This window comes from Myotis nattereri, assembly GCF_964212035.1.
Source record: "Myotis nattereri genome assembly, chromosome: 20".
Classification (NCBI taxonomy): Eukaryota; Metazoa; Chordata; class Mammalia; order Chiroptera; family Vespertilionidae; genus Myotis; species Myotis nattereri.
This window is the reverse complement of record NC_138096.1, coordinates 1992042-2007697: the sequence shown is the minus strand read 5'-3', so window position 1 is coordinate 2007697 and position 15656 is coordinate 1992042. Positions and strand designations below refer to the sequence as shown.

At 42.4% G+C, this 15656-nt stretch overlaps 1 protein-coding gene across 1 annotated transcript in view; it reads left to right on the top strand.

The window, feature by feature from the left end:
- Positions 1 to 10090: 10090 nt before the first annotated feature.
- Positions 10091 to 15656, top strand: part of LOC308535392 (complement factor H-like) — a 35752-nt gene continuing 30186 nt past the window's right edge. The window contains exon 1 of the mRNA XM_081114263.1: positions 10091 to 10482. Within this exon, the coding sequence (XP_080970389.1) occupies positions 10425 to 10482 (58 nt within the window). The 5' untranslated portion in view covers positions 10091 to 10424. The remainder of the gene's footprint in view (positions 10483 to 15656) is intronic.

The following is a 15656-nucleotide window of genomic DNA, read 5'->3' as shown; positions in this document are numbered from 1 at the left end:
TGCCATCCGCAACAGCACGGATGAGCCAGGAAGGGACTCCTCAGGCCCCTGAAGAGGGAACATTTGCGGGGGATGATGGCTGGGCGAGCTCAGGGCAACCTTGAGATCAATATGCTGGCCAGTTACTGTTGCTGCTGTTCCCTGCCCTGTGGGCCCACCCACAGGTGGCGAGGATGCTCCTGTGAGTGGTCCACGCAGCCAGAGGAGGGCGTGAACCCGAGGGTCCACAGTTGGTTTTACAGTCTCAACCCCTGCTCACCTGGGAACCGTGCCATATACACAAGCCCAGGTGCCATTTGAGCCCCAAACTGGCCCCATCAGGGTCTTTGCTTTAGCTCCAGAGTTACGGATTTGTTTATGCTTCTTTTACTCAAACTTTTGGGATCACGTTGCCAAATGAGGAAGTTCTATCACCACGTGGTTAGTTTGTGAGGAGGAAAAGGGACAGGGTATCAGGTTTCTATTTCAGACCTTCTCATGGGCTGTGAAGATGGTTCTGTGAACTTTACCTTTGAAATGCCCCGGGTTAATGTTTATTTTTTACTTATATTATTATTGTCTGCTTTTATACATTTGGCATAAATCTGAAATATTTATGGATCGCTAACAGCAGCAAGGCAGTAAAGATATTATCTGTTGAGTGTTAGGCGCTGAGACGCTGGAGGTTAGAGGGTAAGGATCCATCACATTTTATTTCGATGGCAACCTTATTTTTCACTTTTGTGACAGTTTTTTGTTTTTTTCAAATATTTTTATTGATTTCAGAGAGGAAAGGAGACTGGGAGAGAGAGATAGAAACATCCATGATGAGAGAGAATCATTGATCGGCTGCCTCGTGCACACCCCACCCTAGGGATCAAGCCTGCAACCCGGGCACGTGCCCTGACCTCCTGGTTCATAAGTTTGTGTTAAACCACTGAGCCAGTCTTAAGTATTGGTCTTCCAAGTGTCCAGATAACAGTTACAAAGACAAAAAAAAATTGAAGAAACCAGTAAGAGCCTGCTCAGCCAGTAGGATGCAGATGGTACAAAGTACCTGAATGTGCTAGGCCACGTGGAGCCCAGTGCATTGATGGTACACTGATTTTTGTGTGCCTTAAAATTGTCCAAGTGGAACCTGGCTGGTGTGGCTCAGTGGTTGAGCATTGACCCAGGAACCAAGAGGTCACCTGTTCGATTCCTGGTCAGGGCACATGCTCGGATTGCGGGCTCGATCCCCAGTGTGGGGCGTGCAGGAGGCAGCCGATCGATGATGTTTCTCAGTCATCATTGATGTCTCTCTCTTTCCTTCTCCTTTCCTCTCTCTGTAAACATCAATAAAAAAATTTTTTAATTGTCCAAATGGAAAATGTTGTACTTCTACATTTTAAAAAATTAAAAGAATAGTGTAACATAAGGAATACTATCCTGCCATTGTTAAAATCTGGCAATTTTGGGGGCATTGAAGCAAATTTGTAACAAAGATATTTTGCTCGCCTTTATATATTTTTCAATTTTCTGGAGCAGACTTTTCAGTTTGGTCACTAATTTTGACTTTTACTTCTCCTGCCGTAGCTTTCTACACTCTACTTTCATGCCCTTTCTTTTCCGTGTCATGTCATGTCACTCCCCGCTGTTAAAATATATTTCCCTCTTTCGCTCTTTTTACCTTGGCTTCCTTTTTTTCTCTGTGCCCTTTTGACCTCCCATTTCATAGACTCTTTTTCTCTCTATGTGTGTGAAAGCTTTCATTCTACTATAACACAAGAATCCATTTTTAGAAACAATTCCAACTCGGTTATATAGGTTACAATTCACACCTTCCTCGCGGGCATTCTCACGTCCCCCTTATATCAACATCTATCTGCAGGCGGGAAAGAAATGTAACAAAACCTGCCCTATATTCCCAGCGTGTCCAGCTGCACGAGCAAAATCAGTTTTGTTTCATCCACATTGAAAAGGGGACACCTGTAAAGAGAAGTGGACAAGGAGAATATCGCATTCAGTTCACGAATTCCCCCTGAGAAGAGGTCAGTGGCACAGGGGCGGGCGTGTGGAGGCGGATGCGGACACTGTTCTGTCCCCATAATGAACGCAGTTCCAACGTGGCCAGTGCTTTTTGTCATTTTAAAACTCACGCCCGTCTGAGCGGTGGGATGTGTACTCACGCCTCACAGTGGAACCCTGTCGGGAGGCAGGCAGCGTTCTGAAAGCAGCCACATCCTCCATCCTGCCCCCTCTGCTTCTTCCCCCTTCCCCTCGCTCCCTCCGGATGCGCATCTTAGCATCCTTCCGAAGAACGCGCATCCCTCCGTGTATCTGCTTCTAACTCTTTGCTTCGGCTGCATTTTCGGAGGGAGAACTAGAGCCGAAGGGAGAATCCTTTGGTGCCAAATATGACTCAATAACTAGGAAGCACGTTCTGTTCCAATAACCCAGGAATCGCCTCCACATTATTCTTTTAGGTGCAAAACACATGTATCTGTGAGGAAGCTCTCCAGCAGGCGTGGAGACTCCCGTTCTATCCCGGATCTTCCCATCCGTAGGTGCCTAGTGTCCCCAACCCTGGTCGTGGGTGGCTTAGAGGAGGCATCCCTGGGCCCTGACCCTTGTCATCGTCAAACCTGCTACAAGGACCTCTTTTTCACAGTCGTCGTCAATTAGCAGATGAGCAACCACAGTCTAGTGCAGTGATGGTGAACCTATGACACGCGTGTTGGAGGTGACACGTGAACTCATGTTTTTGGTTGATTTTTCTTTGTTAAATGGAATTTAAATATATAAAATAAATATCAAAAATATGTCTTTGTTTTACTCTGGTTGCAAATATCAAAAATTTCTATATGTGGCATGGCACCAGAGTTAAGTTAGGGTTTTTCAAAATGCTGGCACGCCGAGCTCAAAAGGTTCGCCATCCCCGGTCTAAGGCGTGAGTGAGAAGCTTCATATGTGGATGGGTTGGTCACAGCTTTGTCACTCTTCAAACATAAGGACTTACAAGTGTTAAAATAGTCATAGTGGCAGTGTGAGAAACTACTGTGAGCCAGATATGATGTTAGGAGATTTACAGTAATTTTGTAAATATATTTTATTGATTCAACAGAGGCAACAGAAAGCTAAAATTAATGCTCAGTCGCCATTTCGGTCTGAACGATATGAAGGTCCAATCGTCCTGATTGTTATGCAGTGTCCCGAGGCTATAAGCTCACAGTTTTTATCACAAATAGCAAGTTGCTATAAACACAGCGCATCACAACAAGCGAAGAAAATTAGAAGAATCTCACACGGTTTTCATACATAATTGTGTTATAGACATTGAGGTCCCTGGTGTATATGAATGCATAACATTTCTGAAATTCATATATTTTCTTTATAGTGTGATATTGTAAATATTAATTATACCTTGATATACCAAATTTGTATTTTTATTTCTTTTCAGGTAGCTCACCACTTCAAGGTATTAAATGGTAGCGCTGTGTCCATTACTTTCTTGATTTCTGCAGCTTGAACATATAAATTATTTAAAATTTGAGTGTTGACTCTATTTCTCTAATATCTTGTTCTTAATATAAACATGCCTTTGCTGTTTAGCAACTAATGAGTTTAATTATGCTTTTCAAATTTCACACAACTGGTTGAACAGCTTTGATTACTTTCTAAGAGATAAACCACAGTATGTACCCTCAGAGTAACTGAAACAAATAAATGCCCTAAAGTTAAAAGGCGGGGGGGCGGGGGGGGGGACTGGCTGCTTGGTGAATCTTCTGAAATCCCATGAAAATAATAAATATGGAAGATCAGAAAAATATTTTAAAGATTCCCCAGGTGGAAGCCAGATCATGCAGGCAATTAAAGCAAACGTCTTGAATTAGTACACTCACATGCAAAGCAAAAAAAGAAATATGCACCATATTGAGTTCAGATTCACCGAGCTGAGCATGTGTGACCGAGCTAAATGAGTAGTGCAGTTTTTACACTGGCTCTGTGCAGGCTTTACAGCTGCAGGAAATAAGGAGGTGGCAAAAAGCAATCTGGAAAGAGGGTATAGTCCACCCCCTCCTACTCAAATATCAATACAAGGTATTGAAATGCTGGTTAGTTCACCGAGATGCCCTATATGATATTTAAGGATAGAAGGACTAGCGTTTTGACAAGGCATTGCACCCAGATTCAGGACACAGAAACAAGAAGCAGCTCTGATTTGCCCTCTGCACGTTTGTTACTTCTCTTTCTGCCTCCAAGCCCACGCGCTCACTTGGATCTGAGCCCCAGGAGAGCTGTCAAGTGGCTCATTGTGGGACAGGAAGGCTGAGTGCCATTAGGTGGTAATGACCTGACAGCTAAAACGTGAATTTTCTCACTAATTTCAAGACCCATTAATAAATTATCTTCCTAGGCATTAACTACCAAATTCTCTAAGGCCATGATTTCTCTCTGACTTATCTGTTTTGCTCAAGCAACCCTTCAAAAATAATTCAGCCGTAGCTTAATGACACTAGAACACAGTTCAGATGGGACCAAGATTGTACATAGAATAAATCAAATAATTTTGTGTTTTAATCCCCCACCCATTGTTCCTTCTTTTGCATTTCCCTTTACTGCTACAATCTCTCGCTGAAGATGAGCTCGCTGATAAAGCCAATCCCAGCTGATGGGCTAATTCTAAGTTTCTAGGGGGAGCTCAGTGGCTTAGAACGAGAAAAACCAGGAGCCACGTCATTTATTCTGAGCAACCATTTCCAACCAGGGTGCCCCAAGAGTTTGTAAAACATGCAGTAATGCCCGACTATGTAGTCAGGGCGCTGCCCTCTCTTCCCTTAGGCTGTCAAATGAAGAAAATGACAGCAGCCAACACAATGCCGTCCAGTGTGAATAAATCAAAATTCTACCTTTTTTTTTTTTTTTTTTTTTTTTGTCTGCCTGGGCGTCTGATCCAAGCGAGGTCAAACACTTATGGACAATGAGAAAGAAGAATCTTCCATGTATGGATGTTGGGAGCAAGAAAGTGGGTTTTTTTAAATTAACTTTTTATTGATTGATTTGAGAGAGGGAGGAAGGAAGAGGGAAAGTAGGGGAGAGGGAGAAGAGAGAAGAGAGAGAAACATTGATTTGTTGTTCCCCTTAATTTTGCATTCATTGGTTGATTCTTGGATGTGCCCTGACCGGGGATCGAACTTGTAACTGAGCTCCCCGGCCAGGGCTCCGAAGGCCCTTTCTGCTGGGGTTTCTTGAGAGGAGCTGTGTGTCCTCCTTGGGAAAGATTTGGCGCTGGCCCACGTTTTACAGCCACACGAGCTCTTTCTGGCCATGACTAAAGCAGGCAGCACTCCTGGGATCCCCACTGCTGGGCATCCACAAGTTCTCTCTTTACCTAAGACAGTCTCTGGTCACTTGGTCCTGAGAACACTCCTCACTAATCAGCAGATTTATGCCACACACAGCCTCTCCGCTGCACTGCTATAATTACTCGCCTTTCTTGGCCCAGAATCATTTCCTCAGAAAGCTAACATTACATTTTGTTTCTCAGCAAATTCGCTGCCGTTTGGAGGCTAATTTTCCAGTCTTTGGCATGGATGAACATTCCACGCCCGGGTCCCCAATTTCACATTCCACGGTAATTACAACACCCACCACAAAGCTTCAGGCCACCTGGTCCCACAGAAAGGAAAAAAAAGTAAAATGTTATAATAATAACAGGCTTTAAAAGATAAGCAGTTCGAAAATATTTTTACTGACCAAAGTTTTACCCAATTTCAGTGAATTAAGCATTCTTTGCTTCTGCAATTTTATCTATTTTTCTCTGGAACTCCAGCTGAAACAACAATGATATATAAACCACAGAAACTGCTGTATATTCAATGGGTCTAGGAGGGAGTCGCAGCCGAAATCACAAACCCCAAATAGAAATTTGGGTGGCAGCGGGGAAGGGACTAGGAAGTTACAAAATAGTCATGGGATGTAAGGTACAGCATAAGGAATACAGTCAGTAATATTGTACTAAGTGTGTATGGTGCCATTTGGGTACTGAAAATTTCAGTCAAGTTGACATTTTAGTATAAAAGAAATAAACTCATGAATATGCAATAAATCAAGAAAGCGTCCAAGAGCCTGTCTTAAAAATGTGATTATGAAATGAAAAGAAGGGGGAAAAAGATGCATCAAAATTAGGACCTCAGTAACTGTGGAGAAGCCATAGTTGGAAAGCACTGGGAGTGGAAAAAAAAGAAAGAAAGAATAAATCCACTAAAATGTAATAATAAGATTTGAAGGACATGGAAAAATTAGTCATGAAAATGAATGTAAGTGGGAGAACCAAAGAGTAAAGGTTAAACCCAACAAAATCAGGAAGTAATGAGAGCAGGGTGTCGGAGGCGCACAGTAGGACCACACTTCATAGTTCCTATATTGAGTGCATGCACAGAGCATGCTTAGGACAATGAAATGAGAGTTGAAGTGACTCGCATGTCCTTTGGGAAGAAGCTGTAAGGCATTGGCTCCAACTTGCCAGATCTCTTCCTCTGTCTGCTAGGAGCTGCTGCTCTAAGGGGGTATATCAGATGTCCACCCCCTTCCAGAATCCTAGGGGTGCTTTCCAGGACCGAGCTCCATAAAAGTCCCCCGAAACTTCCAAATCCCCGCCAAGCCATGTACCTCTTCCATGTTCTCGGGGGTCAGCTAGGCTTGCACCTTCTCAACCACAGCTTCTGGAAAAACACGCATCTCACCCAACCCATCGACTCCCAGATCCTCCCTGCAGGGCCTGGCCTTGAGTTTTTGTGGGTTCACCACCCACCACCTCCCTCACGGATGTTCCAGCAAAGGCCCCACTGGCCTTCAGAGGGTGGTCTTCACACGTTCACATGATGTCATCCATGTAATGGGCTCGCATTACTGATGTGGGGGAGGAAGGACAGGTCTCGGGCTCCCACCCATGACATGTTGTTGTCCATTGTTGTCCTCCCAAGTGAAGGCAGGCTGATGGTAGTTATCAGTAGTTACCTGTCTTTCCCAGAGGACTTCCCACGAATATCCTTGAAGATGAAGCACTTTTTGCAGGAACACTTGTATTAATTACGATATTAATAATGTATAAATTACTTAGTGTAATACTCTGTATGTAATTAACAAAAATAATGTATCTATTGCAAATAATATATCTATTGCTAGAACTAAAGAAAGTTCTAGCATCACGTCTCATCTGGCAATGCTTCCCATGGAATTTAATGCATCAAGTAAGCCTATAAGTTTACTATCTCCAATTTAAGACAGGGCACATCTATGAGATGGTCCAGGGACCCTCGTGAAAATCCCAAAATTAGATCGAGGTCAACTAGGCTTCATTTCAAATTTGATTTTGGGGGAAGTTTGTAAAACTTATCAAAAGGTATAAAGCACTCGATTAAATGAGATCATAGGTCACTGTGAGACAATACTTAGTTATTCATTTAACCAAAGTCACAATTAAAGAAATCAAAGGCAAATACCAGGGAATTGTATATTTGTAAAAAACAAACAAAGAAAACCCACACACACGACATGGCCCTTTTAACGGAGAAGGATCTATTTTCTTAAACAATCAAAGGCCCAATAAAGACAATGAGAAGTACGGGAAGTCGTTTTCATTAAACACAGAATCCTTGTTTTCCAGCCAGATTACGCAAAAGGTAAACATAACCCTTTCACAATCTTACCAAGAACAGACCAGCAGTCCAAAAAAACTCTGTTTTATCAGCACATGAGAGGGAGTCAAGTTTCAGGTTTCCATAAATACGCTATTGATATTAAGGCTTATTTTTAAAGACACAGAGGACTTATTTTACAAAATAATTTTGGCAGTGCCCTTCCAAAGTTGGAAAACATCACGTATACACCATGTGTAGCCACAGACACGCATAACATGCAGACACAACAGAGACCCCATCGCTTTCGTTCCAAACTTTAGCCAGGAATCAGGTAGCCACTCACATAGCCAATGATTCTTGCTCATCTGTATGGAGAAGGCTTTTCAGATTTGTGTATTTGCCCTTGACCAATGATCTTATGCAGGGTTGGGACCAGATTTGAGGGCAAGGCGTCTTCTGTAGCAGTCTGTAAAAACAGAATTTTTTAAAAAGCAAAAATGAAAGCTTTTAACACCCTCCCCCCTTATTTTTTCTTCAGTCCCTGCAAGCAAAGTCTTCATGCTCTCGGGAGGTCTTTACACACGTCCAAACGATGAAAAGGTTTGCCACTTCAAGGGACAGAACAAAAAGGGTGGGTGTTCTCTCCTAGGAGTTTGGGGCACGTGTCTCTATTATCAGAATTCTAGGGTGATTGCTCTTTAACATTTTCCTTTATTTTCAGGGTGGGACTGCCTGGGGCACTTGTTCATGGCATTGACCAACGCTAAGAGTTCCCTCTGTTTGGAGCAAAGATGGCTGACAATACACGGAGTCAGAAGGGTGGTGAGCCTGGTGTTTGCACGTCCAACTGTCTGGAAGCCAGACCGTCTGGGTTCTAATCTCCTGTCACTTGTGTGAATGAGGAATAACAGAGGAGCTTACAAGGCTTATGAGGGCACTAGCAGATGATGTGTTCCATGCAGCCCCTGACACACGAGCATTAATCATTAATCAGCAGTTATTGCGAGGTCGGTAGAGCTTGGAAGGTTGAGGCAATCTCCGTGCAGAGGCAAACAAGAGATTTGCTCACAGATTCGTTCTGCAGCCTTGAGCAGACTCCCAATATGCAGTTAGGTCGGGGTGGCGCCCGGGGTGAATGTCTAGGAACTCAGGAAAGGACTGTAGGGGAGGCAGCTGGTGCAGGAAAGGGAGGCCACCTGTCGCCATCTCCACAAGCTTCCTAAGTTTCCAGAATGTTCTCCAGTGGGGCCCAGGAAGGGGCCGAGGAGGTGGCCGGTGGTGTTTCTTCTCCTTGAGGAGGTTGGGTTACTTGAAGAGCTTACAATCTGGTTTTAGAAAAGCACCCAACACAATAAGGGCAGTAAATAAGATCGGAGGCCCCTGTGTGTTTTCATTCTTTTCTTCTGGGCCAGTTAGTAAATCAGAGGATGCAGCAGCGTCCCCTCGAAGGGGCCTCTAGAATGTGTAGCTTCTCCGCGTAAAGGAGGGTGTATTGAAATCAGCCTGAAAAAATGACCTTTCCCTTCGTCCACGTGTATATAGGGCAACTGGTGCATTGTGTTTCGTGTGAGCCAGGAGGAAAGATAATTCCCTGGTCCTTTTTTTATTGATTTCAGAGAGGAACAGAGAGAGAAACATCAATGATGAGAGAGAATAGAGCCTTAGAACCCAGGGCCCCGCTGGCGTGGCTCAGTGGTTGAGCATCGACCTGTGAACCAGGAAGTCACGGTTCGATTCCCAGTCAGGGCACATGCCCAGGTTGCAGGCTGGATCCCCAGTGTGGGGCGTGCAGGAGGCAGCCGATCCATGATTCTCTCTCATCCTTGATGTTTCTATCTCTCTCTCCCTCTCCCTTCCTCTCTGAAATCAATAAAAAGAGTTTTTAGAAAAATATTTGTCACTCAAATGACAAGTCCTTAAAAATAAATAAACCAACACAAAGGCATCAATAACATTATTTGATTTATAGGAAGCACAAAAACTGGCCAATTGAGTCTATGTTCTTAGAGAACAGGGTAGAGGGCACCTTTTGAGGGTTGGGGGGAGGGGAGAGGCAAGAGCTTGAGGGACAGGGAGGACCGGGGCATCCTGGGAGAAAGTGCTCTTCAGTGCCTTGACCTTGGGGCTGGCTACCAGGCTGTGTTCACCTTCCCAACAGTCAGCAAACCACTTGCTTATCTTCTCTTCATGCCGATTGTCTCAATACAGGGTAAAAATATCAGCATGCCCATTTCTTGCTTTCTGAACTCATTTATGCCTCAGGAGCATGAACCTGTTGCTTCACACACCCTATGAACAAGCCTTCAGGGGACTGAGGTCAGGCCTTGCAGGAAAAGCAGGTCCCCCCAATCCACCAGCCCCTGCATTCTTGGCAAAGCTGATCCCTCCCCTCCCCACTTCAAAAGGATTTTTCAAAGAGCGTCTGTAATTTCATCTCCTGAGGTTTCCCACAACGGGCCTGCTTTGGGTGTGAGTCAGGAGAGGGTTTCAGAGTCCAGGGGCCATCAGTTAAGCGCTGCACATTCCCAGAACCCCAAACAGTTTCCAGCAGGGAAGGGGCCTGGCTTCTGAAAGCCCAGCCAGCGCAGGTCACAGCGCTCCCATTCAGTGGGAGCCAGGAGAGGGCTCGCTCTCCCTCCCCTAGGCCAGGGCTCCTGATGGGCGGGGCATCAGGCCATCTCCCTGTTTCCCAAGCTGCTGCGCTTGAACTTCCTCCTGGAGCCAGCACTTCCCTGCACTCAGCACAACTTTCCAGGCAGAGGACACCAGGAGGGCGAGTGAGCATCGTCAGCTACTCCATGCACCCCTGACAGGCCCCCCAAAATGAGGCTCCCCGCGAAGATTCTGTGGCTCATGTTATGGTCTGTGTGTGTAGCACAAGGTAAGAGTAAGAATGAAAGACTTTTTTTTTTTTCCTACGACTATACTATCAAGCACTTGCTAACAGCCTTTTGGCTGTGGCAATAAGAATGTGCTCTAGAAAATGCGGTTCATTCCAGCCGTGTGACTTAATGTTTGAGTGGCTTTTGACACCGAAGTTTAAAGCATCTACGGGGCTTACTGGCACGGCATTCTGATTCTTCAGAGTAAGTGTATTTCATGAAAGTTTTCAGAAAATATTTTTGGAACTGTCTTTGAAAATTGTAGTATGTGTGGGTCACTTCCATTTGTAATTTTTATAAAGTATGATTTCCTTTTTTGCTTTCAGTTTTCACTAAAATGCTCTGTGTCACAGCATTAAGCAGTATGTGAATATATGTAGAAGCAGAATAGAAATTAGCAAAAGCCTTCAAATCATATAATGGTTGGATTTATTTCAGATATAGTATTAGCTCTTCCTGAAGAAATATTCATTTATCGTTTAGAACTGATGTTGCCATGGCCTTATAGATGACCATTACTTGTATCATTAGAATGAAAATAGGATGTAAATTTGGAAAATACAAAGAACACACCTTCTCTGCTGTTGTTCAGTAGGGTTTCTCCCTGGGGTTGTAGATAAGACTGATTCTAGAATAACAGTCTCAGCTATAGTGACTTTGAATGGAGGAGGTTTCTTCTGATACCAGGGGGACAATTTCTGGATTCATCATTAAATTTAATTCTATCACTATTTCTTGCTAGATTAATGCGTTTCTTAAACCCGGCTGAACGAATTTGCTTTCCTAGTTCCTGACAGGCAATGATGTGATAGGTACATGATGGACGTTGCTGAGCCAAATGTATTGCATAGCGTTCCTAGGTTCTCAAAACTTTCTGCTAAGCCAACATATTTTGAGTGAAACGCTGACTCATGTCAGCATTGAGGAAAGTTCATACAAAACCTAGGCCCTCTGGCCCTGAGGGTCTTTCAAACTAGAAAAAAAGGCAGATTTTTTAAAACTTAACATCCTTTAGTAACTCATGTAAGTTTATTCCAATGTGTTTCATACTTTTTGAAAAATAGAGCCTTTTTAGTTATATTGTTCTAATATTCTACTGTGTGACTTTTAGCTTGTAAACTTTATATCCAGCTACTCTCCAAACTTGGTATACAATCATTTCCCTGCACATATCAATATTACAACTAGTATTTAAAGGTAAAATATTATTTATTGACAAACAGTTCAGAGCAATGATACTGGCTAACCAGAGAAAACTTTTTCTTTACATGCGTTTTTGTCATTTTTTTAGTAGAAATACATGTAGTAGTCTTTCACCATTTATTTACAAGTTGTTTGTTGAGGTTCTATGCAGACATTGTTTGTCATGTAAAAATTTTAGTCTATTCCTAGCTTATGTTTATGACTCAGGAATTATGCCACGTTTAATTAGACTTCTTCAATGACTACAGAGCGGAATTTGAAATATTAAAGTTGGGCGCTACAACGTATTTGTGGTAAAGATCAAATAAAAGGCATTTACATTATTTGATGAGGTTACTGATGCCAGGTAACTTACTTCTAGCTTCGATTCCTTGTGTCACCTTTGAATGTTTAAGTGTGACATCAGTTTCTGCCGGGGACTTGAGCACCACATACATTATCATGGAATGACTATCAGCCCGCCACTTCCTAATAAGCACAACTGGAATGCTGAAAGCAACGCTCAGCTTAGCCTCAGGAATGCCACATGCACACGCACTGCCCAGGCCTGTGAGAAGAATGACATGAATTTCAGTGGCTGTAGCACAACTGTTTTCTCCCTTGCTGGCCGAATAGTCCTGAAACTAAATGAGTTTGCTGTGCATTATTGTAACTGATCACCTTTCCGCGAGGATTTTCCTGGGAAAAGGGAGACATGGGTAGCACGCAGGGGCAGAACCAGACGAAGCGATTCTAGAAGATGAGGTATTTCCAGGTAGACTAGGTCCAATGGATGATGTGTCCTGTGAGATGGAGAGGGACTGCGCCAAAGCAAGCCTCATTGGTGTTTTTTTGTTGTTATTTTAAACTCTGAAATGTTTTTTAGTAATAAAATTTTTAAGTTAAATTTTATTGGGGTGACATTGGTCAACATGAACACATAGGTTTCATGTGTGGATTTCTAAGTTATGAAATCTCTCTATACAGCCCCATGTGCCCGCCACCCAAAGTCAAGTCTTCTCCTGTCACCTCATATGAGGACCCCCTCTTTCCCCCACCCCAACCCCAGCAGCCACCACTCTGCTGTTTGTGTTCATAAGTTGCAATTTTATATCCCACATAGGAGTGAAATCGTATGGTTCTTGGCTTTCTCTGTCTGACGTATTTCACGTAGCATGATGTTCCCAGGGTCCATCCATGTTGTTGTAATTTGTAAGCGTAGGCAGGTCCTGGAAAAATGCATATGCTCCTCTTTCGCTTGCATAAAATGTTAAACCAGAAGGGAATTGCTTAAGGATTGCTAACACTATTCTTAGCTACAAGGAAGTTCCCAAGTCAGAGTTGGAAGCCCAGGTTAGTAACGGTTCATTATTGGCCTTTGATTGCCGGGGCTGGAGCCAAAGTCTAAGTGGACTCACTTTTATTTGCTCAAACCCTGATTGTTCTACAGTTTTCACCACTTCCCCTTCTTTCCGGCTCTGCCTCCTCCTCCTCCCCCACGCACCCTCCCCCACCTGCCCTGCCTGGCCATGACTCTCTGCCAACCAATCCATGTGTGTTCTCTCAACTTCTGTGCACTTTGCCCATTTCTTCAGAACATAATGCATGAAAAAGACATGATGTAATTGGAGGGAAAGTGCTACATTTTAGCTTAAAATGATAAGGAAATATTATAAAAATGTCTCAGGAAGTAATGGAACAGGGAGAAAAAAATCACAAAAATAATGAAGGGAAAGGGGAATAAAAGATTTGACAGAGCACTTTTATTTGTTTTGACACTTTAATGGAGAGAGAGCCAAGTTTCTCATAAATCTTGTTAACTCGAAATATAATAGATAGAAGAGAGATTATAAAAATGTTCCTTCAAAGGCTCCCAAAAGTTTTTTGAGCTAAATCAAAATGATTTCGGACTTCACAAAGTATAGTGTAAATTCAAACTTGGGACATGTGGACAGGACGGACAATGGGCTTACAGGTGGTAGGGTTTCTTGGGCTCATGCAACTGAACTTCTATTCCCATGTCCTCTCCCATCTTTTATATTTGCTACCACCTACCATGCCCTTCCACAAGTTGTCCATAGCCTACAGAGATCATGAAAAGGTACCCAGGTAGTTTCATATTCATTCATCCATTTGTTCATTCATTCATTCAACCATCAGCTCTTGATTGATTGACCGCTACACAACTCGAACTCTGACTAGCACTTTCCAAAAGGTGGTCAGTTAGTGGGGAAAACAAAAGGAATGATTATTGCATTACACTAATGTAGTGTATTTGATCATATAAAGTATTGTGATGGAGATAAACAGAGGAGTCTATGATCATTTAGAGAAGGCAAGAAACTCAAATTGGAATGAGAGAATGGAGTGGGGTAGGGTTGAGAGAGAAATATGGCAGGGTGGTGAGGACATCTTGGGTGGGTTTTGAAGGCTGAGTAGGAGTTGGCCAGATAAGAACAAGGAGGACATTCAAGATTAAGGAAACATCTTATCAATAATTAAGCCTATTTTATAACCTGGCTTTTATTTGCCTGAATTGATAAAGAGCTAATTGTTCCAAGCTCATTCTTAAAAATTTTCAATTCGACAAAGAGTTATTTTATCCCAAATAGTCAAAATGTTGGTATATACAAAGGGCTGACATAGTTCTGTAAAACTGGAGGACTGAAGCCATCGCCCATCTTCCTAACTCTTCCATCGATTGAACTTCCCCAAGCACCACAGGTACAATTGGGTAGTGTGTGTGTTTTCTTCCCTTTCGCTATTCATTTGTATCCCCAAGATTGTCATGATAATTATTCAGTTGCTAAATAATTTTAGAAAAATAGACTAATTGAACGAAGAGACCAACTTCAGTCTACCAAAACAATCTGGATTTGATCATGTTTTCTCAAGTGTATAATTTTATTTTAATTTATTTTATTTGATTGAGAATACTTTTCAAACAAGTTTATAGATATATTGACATTGAAAACCAGTCATTAGCTCTGTGTGTCTATGTTAATATTACCCCCTTAAAATTTGAAAGTGGAAAAATTAGGTGAGTACTGATTTTTAAAATATCAAGTGTATTTGTTTTTAACTTTGATCAAAATTTTATAATCATGTTCCTCAAATTATCATAAAATGAATCCTATTCTAGTTCAATAGCCAAATCCATTCATACTCCATATTTATAGACTGAATAATTTTGTCTTGTTCACTTGGAAAACCAGACTAAGCAAATAAAAAGTTCACCCAGTTAGTGTTTCACCAGAGAAGAAAATTAATGGGCATTTAATGGACTCTATAAACACATAATATGAAGTATTCATTGTTTAAATCCAGGTAAATACTTACATGAAAGAAAGCTTGGATTACTCATTAACTTAGAACTTGAGAAATATGATGGCTATTCAAAAAAATAATAAAAACGTTCAAATTAATCCTATCTCCTGAAAGAGCTGTCCATTTAATATAAGAGAATGTGGTTGGTGCACATCCGTGCCAACATTTTGACTATTTGGGATAAAATAACTCTTTGTCTAATTGAAAATTTTTGAGAATGAGCTTGGAACAGTTAGCTCTTTGTCAATTCAGGCAAATAAGAGCCAGGTCATAAGATAGGCTTAACTACTGATATGACACAATTCAGTGAATCATCACTTTAAAATGTTTTGTAATGACACGAGTTGAAAATACTCTGTTATTCAAGACTAGAACACAAGTAGATAGGAGGTACATTTGAAGTGGGGAGAGCTTTCAATATTCATGAAAGTCCCTCCACTCTATAAAAGAGGTCAGAGCCCAGCTGGTGTAGTTCAGTGGTTGAGCGTCCAGTCAGGAACCAAGAGGCCACTGGTTCAATTCCCGGTCAGGGCACTTGCCCAGGTTGCAGCTCAATCCCCTGTGGGGGGTGTGCACGAGGCAGCTGATCAATGATGTTTCTCTCTCATCAGTATTTCTCTCTATCCCTCTACCTTCCTCACTCTCAAAAAAATCAATAATGTTT